Raw genomic sequence first — 9,169 nt, forward strand, 5'->3', positions numbered from 1 at the left:
AAAAAATTCTCTTCGCCTATAGATCAATAGTTACAAGGGTCATTTTGGAGAAAATTTTCAATTATTGCTAGTATATTTTTATTATTGTTAGTATATTGGACCAATTGCATTAGACCGACTCCCAACAAACATGGGGTGTTAACAGCTTGATGTCAAAGGTCACCGTAGGGTCAAATCCTGAAAAATGACTGGGTTTATGCATAGAGAAAATAGTTCTATTTTCTCTATGGTTTATGTATCTAGTTTTTTTTAATTTTCCAGTTAAATTTCTGCGCAGACTTTCGTATTCTGAGCAGTATAAATGAATAACCTTTAACCTCTTGTATATTTCTATAAGGAACCTATGTGTTAGAAATTGTTGGAAGCACTGGCTGTCACGTGCTCGGATACAACAATGGAGATTTTGCTAGCATTATCAGGAAAAATAATTTTTTAGGCCTTTATTCTGTTATTCAAATACAAAGCCATAGGTGCCAATTGTACCAAGTGACTACTGTTAAGTACGTTGTAACTCACAATGTGCAGCTGACTTTTCAATAGGATTACGATTTTTTTGCATGCACATTTCGCATATATGCTGTTTTTGTTATATAAAATGATGTAGTTTGAGTTATATAAAATGATGTAGTTTAAGTTGTTTTACTGGCATTATTTTAAAGGTACCTGTACAGAAGGGCTTCTGCTGTACTTAAGCATTTTTATTATATTATCGCTTGACTAATGTATAGTAGACATTGGTTTCCGGGATTAGCTACCCCATGAAGTCTGTTTACTTGTGAGATAGCCTTTACTGCTGGGGGTGCAGGTACCGGACTCTTCCCAGTAGTGTTGCAACGCGTATAGTATATGCATGGGTATCAGTGTATGATTGCTATGCCTAATATTGATTATTTATTAGGTTAAGTATGGCTAACACTCATTAGTGTTACAGTTTACTTTGACGTTGTTCATATTATTTATATTTTATATTAATTCAATCTGTGATAAGATAAGCGACCAAGAGCTTTAACGCTCGGTGGAACTCACTTGTGTGCGGCGGGGGTTCTGTGGCGATGTCAGCCACATAAAGGGTGCCCTCTGGAGAAAAGAGGATGAGAAGAGAATAAGAAAGGATGGAGGATAGAAACACATGTGGCTGTCTCTGTGCGTGATCTTTCACTAGGCCATGGACGTTGTTTATTGATCCCGGTCCTGACAGAAGTTTTGTAGACATTTATCTTTGGTTGATGACCTTATGACCTCCTGAATTCTGCAATAGAGATTTTCGAGTCAGTCATATAAAGCATTATATGAAGATTTTACAGAACAAGATACAACGCAGAAATAAGATACAAAACACCGTTCACTAGTGTTATCGTCGTTTAATAAACAACTTAAGACGTTCATGACAATAATCAATAAAAATGATTAAGCAAAAGATTGCAAAACAATAAAAAAACAAACGGATGCCATTAAACATTGATTGTTAATTATTTCTACAAAAAAAAATAACACTGATGTGTTAAGCAATGTTAATAAAATTGCACCGATTTGGAAGCAGCTTGGTCTCTTAGAATTAACAACTGGATTCCAACAGCGTTGCGTATGTACGTTTGTGGACTCAATTGCACAATTATGTCCTTACATACACAAGATGACTTGACATAAATTCTACTCAAAACAAATTAATTCTTGGAGTAATTAATATTAAAAAGACCAGAATTTAAACCACTATGGATACGCAAAACTAGCAACAACATTAATCGGGATCAAGGAGGACATGATCTCAGCCGCATATACGATGATTTACTACGAAGGCCAACAGTAGGGCTGGTAACAAGAGGAGGGGGAACCAGCGAAAAGCTGACGTAAGAACTTGAATGCAAGATCACCGAAGCATGAATGACGTCACTGTAACAACAAGGCATCATTTGCGTGATCAAGGCTACCGAAGCTAGCCGAAACGTAGCTGGTAAGTTCCGTTTCTTATAATTGGTTCAAAGAACTACAACTCTATAATTATTTACATAATTTAAACATTACACGGTTTCTAATAAATTTCAAAAAATTACAAGGTCTAATTTATGGTAACGAAGTAAAAAATATCACTCTTAATTTTAATAACCTAGTTTGCTGCCACTTTTCAGTAGCTAAGGAAGTAAAATATTATCTTTAATTGGCAGTCAAAATGTTTATACATTTTTTATCAGTAAAAGACAATTTTTAAGTGGTTTAAATTATTGAATATTAATATGGAGGCAAACATATGATAATTAGTTTATAAAACAGAGAGAGTCTTTATATTAAAAATAAATACCCTAATTTTTCTAGTATGTCTTGATAATGTTCTTTCTTGATGTTGCTATCAGTAATTCTAGATCAACAGAACCATTACAGTATTACACAATGCATGCCATCATAAACAATATACATAACAATACCTCACTTTCAGGGAGATTATATATATATATAGGGTACCTATAAAATGATACTCAATAATAATACAATACTTGCATTTAATAAGTCAGTATGCTTAACAACAATTTGGTTACTCATATGCTAAAAAATGCTTAACAACAATTTGGTTACTCATATGCTAAAAAAATTCTTCATATAGGCGATTAATAAGGACGGCAATGCACATGGCACATGAAAGAAACACAAGGCACATTAAAGAAACCCTTCGAAAAAAAAAATCATACTTTTTTCTATTCCACTGATCAATATAGAAATCATGAAATATTGCTTGAAAACCTCACTTTATATTTTGTAATACACATATTGCTGGTAGCAGGATTCTAACACCACCTATATATCGTATATAAATAAGACTACCACCACTGTGGCTTTTAATAAAATGTAATGATCCCGAGACATCATATGAGTTCAGCGTTCCCAAATATTACTGTACCACATTGAAAGGTTCCCATCTACCCGAGGTCTACGCTATTGATTTGTCACTCATATGGCTGGACCTACCCACATTCTCGTAGAGTCATTATGGCAAACAAGATCTTTATATACCCAGAGCACAAAAAGGACAACTGACAAAAAAGGTAAAATGATGACATCCCAAATGACTTGTAAAAGCAGTTACTGTTATTTAATAATAATAAATTATTAAAGCAATAAAAACACTGATAATAATAAAAAGTTCTGCTCATATTTAGCACTTTCCTGGCAGTTTCAGAGTTCTTTATTTGTAGCATACAATTTCCAACTGATATTATATCCATTCCATCCTACATCACACTACCTACATACATTCCTAATGAATTAAGAAAAAAAAACAAAAAAAAAACATTGGACAATACTCAAAAGCCTTGATATATATAAAATATGTGTAATTATTCCTTGAATGAACATCAACATGTGCTTTTAAAACATTATTACTGCCCATGTGACCAACTAGAGAACTTAAAAAAATTGTTAATGCCCAAATCAGAAAGGACTGTTGCATCCACATCATTAATGGCCTATTCAGCATCAGATGGCACTCCATTTCTGGTCCTTAGTTCTAAATAATGGACCTTTCCGGGTCATGAATGTGTGTGCCCTACAAACACACATTTTTATTTAAATTTAAGCTTTTGTTTTGTGGGACCATAGCAACGATATTCAAGGGGCAGGCCTTAGTGGCAAGGTCCATTAGCTCATTGTCAAGGCCTAGTCCTCATCAGATACATGTCCTGATTCTGTGTTGCGCGACAACATGTAATTGTCCATATCAATTGAGCGGCAGTTGTTAATGGCGTAGCGCATTCTCTCAGCCATCACCGCCTGGCTGGAATATGGAGGAATACGAAGTTGGAAGAAACATGTCTGTGCCGTGGGAAGGCCATCAGTACCCTGAAAAAAAAAATTATATAATAAATCTACTAGTATTATTAGTTTATTATCTTTTAAAACATGTTGGTCAGTGTGCAATCTAACACAACCAAATTAGTATTATACCCTCCTTAGCCACTTTGAATTAAAAATATTACTAATACTGAGGAGTGTCTTAATACTTGTGATTCAGTTCACTGTTGCCATCTCTTGGGACAGGTGTGTTATTGTTCTCAATTTCTTTCTACTGCCTAGCTGTTAAAGCCAGACAAGTTTACATATTTATTAGAAATGCGATACAAATTTTAGGAAGGATTTGTTGTCAAACTGCTGGCCAGTTTGCTTACATTGGGGTACCTTTCGTCTGACATTTATTTCTTATTATTTCTTTATCTACATATCTTACCCTATCTACACGCATGATTTGGAACCGCTGCGAAATATCTGCGATGTTACTGGGTAATCTTGACCGTCCAGACACAAACCGCATGAACAGTATTCGTTCCTCATTGCTAAACTCTTCTAACGTTTTCCACAGCCATTTAATGAGATGATGATTCTCATCCAGTTCACGATACCTAAAAATATATCAAATAAACAGAATGTCATGATGCAATATACTTGTATTGAGGTCATACAATCATATAAAAATTTCCTCTGAATATACTTCACTAACTCAATGCGGTTGCTAAGCAATAACCACACGGAAGACGCCGTGTACATGTGTTGAAAATACTGATGTCATTAAATATGCCTATTACAATATGAGAGTTATGTATTTATTATTTTATTATAAAAAAAAATATACTATGATAAACATGGACAATAAAGGTAAATAATATTTCTGGTATAATAAAGCAAATGAAAAACAAATATTCATAAGGTAATAAACATGAAATGGTTAAATAACTACATTAGCTCCCCCTAGAGATATTCCCAATTAATAGAGAAAACAAAATTAGCGGGGAATATGAACGACAAGTAGCATAAAACACTGTATGAAAAAGTAAAGTCCAAAATCAAAAGTTTTAAGGAGTATGGTAGCGAACAATTTTTCCTGAACGTGTATGATGTACTGCTGTATCTTCCGTTGGTGTAAGTGGTGAACGTGAACTGGTGGCACATCTGCGTCGTCAACATATGCGACTTTCAAACGATCTACAGACACAGTGTCGTCTAGGGTGAAATGATGGTCACCTCTGCGTAAAACACAATACGGACCTTTGTATGGTGGTTGTAAAGGTTTGCGTACAGAGTCTGTGTGAACGAACATGTGCGTGTAGATAAATTTCATAGTACAGTATATGGGAAGTACGGAATGCTGAACGTGGTGACATTCGTTGTGTACATGGTCAAAACAGGCATCAGGTACAGCGAATGTTCCAATTGGGTACTGGGTATGTCGATGATCTTTTCGAACAGCCCGTAGTCAAACGACGGCGTCATTATCATTAAACGACGGCGTCATTATCAGCCCAGATTAATTACCTCACACCGAGTTAATGTGATAAGGCTATCAGTGAAAACATTCAATAAACAATCTGGGCATTCCTAAACGAAGTCGCTGACATGACTGATCCGCCCAGAAACTCCTAGGCTAATCATGATTGGTCAATAATATCAGTGATTAGCTTGACCATGAGTTTTGAGCTTGACCATGCAGTTGACCCAACAACTGATGCTTTGAGTTGTTTTTTAAGAAATAGCGCCCACTATTGGTAAGATTGACTGCTCTACTGCCTAATGATTCTGCAGCCGCCACGGGAATTTTTCTTGCAGATTTTCTTGTTATTTCGACCAATGGATAACAAAATGAATGCGATTTTTTAATTTTTTTTATTTTCAAATACCATATAAGTAATTACGTTTAAATTTAAATGTGGCATTATTTTGTTTTGTTATTTTGCATTCCACGTTATGTATTGCTTTTATGTTTATCAATTTAAAACAATAAAAATAATTTCAAAACAAAACGTTTCAGGTCCATCATGGAACCATTCTCAATAAAAATAATTATTAATAATGGATATTGTTAATGTAAGCCTATGTACATTGTTAGGTTCAGAAAATGCTGGTTGCCTAGAAACTGTAACTATAGAAATTCAGTGGGGAAAATTCCTATGAATAAGGTTCCCAATGAGAGTGACACGGCACTCGGTAAAGTGCAAAGTCATTTCAGTATTTTGTTACAGTTCAGAAATGTACGCGCTACGCATTAACAAATAGGTTATATTTCAATATTGTATGCATCAAGTTGCCAGTACTAATTTGCCTAGTAACAGTGAATTCAGTGTAGTGAGCAACTTCTCCGCAAGTAGGGTTCAATGATACTCTTGGGAGAATCACAAGTCTTTGTACGCCGCCACTTCAAGAATGTTATCGGAGACAAACTCTTCGTATCGGTACGCCGCCAATTCAGGAATGTTATCTGAGACAGGGAAAGCATGTCGAATGCTAAAAATAGCTGACTGGATTGCTCTTTAAGATATATAGAATTAGGGTTCCAGTGGCATATACGACGCGTTGTTTTCTTGTTTGACTTTGATTATTTACATAAGTTTAATTCAGACATTGATTGTGATCATTAACTTCTGTTGTGTGTTATATAACTGTAATATTGTTCGTTAAACTAGGTTGAACATTGGTGAATTCGCTTTAGATGATCCATCAACTGACAGACACTGTGCACACGCGTTCTGTACGAATGGGCATGTTTTGGCCACTCAGTAGTGCAAGCGTAGCCACGGAAACGTGTATTTCTATTGTTATTTTCTCATTTACATTTAAAGTTCTTGATTTAGAGCGATGTATGGTTAACCTCAGATAAAATAGTATAATAGGCCTACCCAAGTATCGAAATGCGGAAATTAAGAAATGCAAGCCACTGTGTCGGATTCACCATCAGGAATGAGTGATATACTTCGTGGTGTTTTTTTTCCCTTTTAATATTTCTATTGTAATACACAGAATCATTGAAAAATATTGTGATTGTTTAAATTGTTTGTTTACTTACTACTACTACTACCACTACCACTACCACTACCACTACTACTACTACTACTACTACTAATAATAATAATAATAATAATAATTATTATTATTATAATATTCATATAGGCCTACAGCATTCTCATATTTCTAAAATATGGTATGGTATAATATAGGCCACACACTTGTGTTTGAAACTAAATATAAGCATTTTCATCATGGTTTTATTTATTACAAACATATTCTTTCACCATCAATACACATTGAGGCCCTTCTTTTAGTTCTCACTCAACTTTCTCAAAATGTTCATTTATGTAAAGCGTTGACAAAGAAAATACACAGGAGTTAGTCGAAATATTCGTAGCAATAAACATCAGGCGCGGATTCAGTTTTGCCATATATTTTAAAATGTTAATGCATACATTGAAACTAGCCCTACTCACTTATCGATTCAGAATAGTTGTGCTCCCTCCACTCCCCTGTTTGCAAATAATATTTCTAGTAAATATTTTACGTATCTGAGTTCGCATTACCATGATTATACATAGGCCGGCCTACTATTAGTATTATAACTCCGTTGACATTTAGTTATGAATCGATAAAGTAGGCCTACAGAATGTATCTTAAATAGGATATAAGCCTATGGCGCCGACTCTCGTATATAGGGTCTGTGGTCATGGCAATGCAATTATAATAGGAGAAAAATCGCTATTATAAGTTTTAAATCAATTAAACCAACAGATTCTCTATTCATTTAATGTAACTTGACCACCAAACCTGCGAAGTACATTGGTTAACCTCTCATTTCCTAAATGAAATATTAAAAGAAGGAAAAATAGTTTCATATATGCTATATATATTATGTTGTTTCATTTATCTATTTTTTGTAAGCATTTTGTCATCATTGTAATAAAGCATTAACCTCTAACCCTGAAATATTGACATACCGAGGCCATACTTTTACCTAAACATGCAATAGTGTATTCAATTATTTATGTAGGGGCCAATCTTGCTTGGTCATTATCAGTTAAGCATTATTTTGTTAAGTCCTTTTTAATGTGTACTTAGTGTGCCACTGTTAAAAAATTGTAGTTTCCGAATAAATTACTTGCTAAATTACATTACACTTTAGTAGTGACGTAATACATTTACTACACTTTTAGCCTTCGAAAAACAAATTGGCCTATACAATTATACCCATGGCATGTTTCTGGAGATGTTTGTAATGAAATCAAAGGGTCGAAAATAGCCTGACAACTTTTTTGAGTGTACTGGATAGAAAATAATTTTGAAATTAGCTTGCTCATTCTAGATTACACATAGGTCTATTATTAACTTGAGTAGAGAGGTTATTTAGATTTTAAAAATGTGTACCGGATTACTGGATAGACATTAAAAGATGTTAAAACACTTTAGGTGACTGCGAGCCCAGTGTTTTGATCATTTTGTTCTGTACAATTATATGTAGAAGCATAGAGCAAAACAAAATGTTTCTTTGCTCTATGGTTAAAGTTGATAATTTGTGTTACTTTAAAATGAGTAAGTTAATTATACATGAGACAAAGCAGTACATAATAAATAAACTTAATCAAAAAGCATTTAATTATTCTTTGCAGCCCCTGTTTAAGAGTGTTATAATGTTCTAATCTAAATTGTTTATTCCCTAAACACAAATTCTATGGGATCGCAACTTTTTGTTGGTCAACAATCCTGAGAAGAGTTAAGATAGATAGCCACAAATTATTCTTCCTCGTTTCTGCTTGACACAGACCTACAGTATAGGTTATTGGTTTAAAATGTTACCTTGCATCCGGTAAATAGTATTAGTTGTAATTTTAAAACAAAATGGCCTAGTATTATGGTGTGATGCGCCTGATAATTAACTCAAACGCATCCGAGAATAGGATATTTTCATGTTACGACACATACCCTATATAAAATCTATGTCATGGCTATACAATTGCAATAGGAGGAAGATCGCTATTATGAATAAATCATTATCAATACTAAAGATAACAGATTCTCTATTCATTCAATTATGCAACTTGGCCACCAAAGAGTGCGAAATGCATTGGTTAGATATAGTCTCTTCCGGGCCTGTCTCTTATACACATCTAGATGTGTATAAGAGACAGGATATAGAGCATCCTGAAAAAATGAACAGATAAGTTCTACAATAGTATAAGCTAGAGTGAAAATACTAACAATAATATAAAGAATAGTCCTAACAGAATAATAATAATAATAATAATAATAATAATAATAATAATAATAATAATACTAATAATAATAATAAATAGTAATAAAATTATAATTACAAGTTACCGAAAACTAAGAGAAGAATATTAAGCGGCAGAAGGAAAATTCACTGACT

At 33.9% G+C, this 9,169-nt stretch overlaps 1 protein-coding gene across 1 annotated transcript in view; it reads right to left on the reverse strand.

The window, feature by feature from the left end:
* Positions 1-1,345: 1,345 nt before the first annotated feature.
* LOC117111791 (probable E3 ubiquitin-protein ligase HERC1) overlaps positions 1,346-9,169 on the reverse strand; it is a gene marked incomplete in the record, with an annotated part of 172,277 nt that continues 164,453 nt past the window's right edge. The window contains 2 exon segments of the mRNA XM_033254783.1: positions 1,346-3,828; positions 4,214-4,385. Coding sequence (XP_033110674.1) covers positions 3,646-3,828; positions 4,214-4,385 — 355 coding nt within the window.

The sequence above is a fragment of the Anneissia japonica genome, unplaced genomic scaffold (assembly GCF_011630105.1).
Source record: "Anneissia japonica isolate Jap-2015-1 unplaced genomic scaffold, ASM1163010v1 scaffold287758_len931624_cov196, whole genome shotgun sequence".
NCBI lineage: Eukaryota > Metazoa > Echinodermata > Crinoidea > Comatulida > Comatulidae > Anneissia > Anneissia japonica.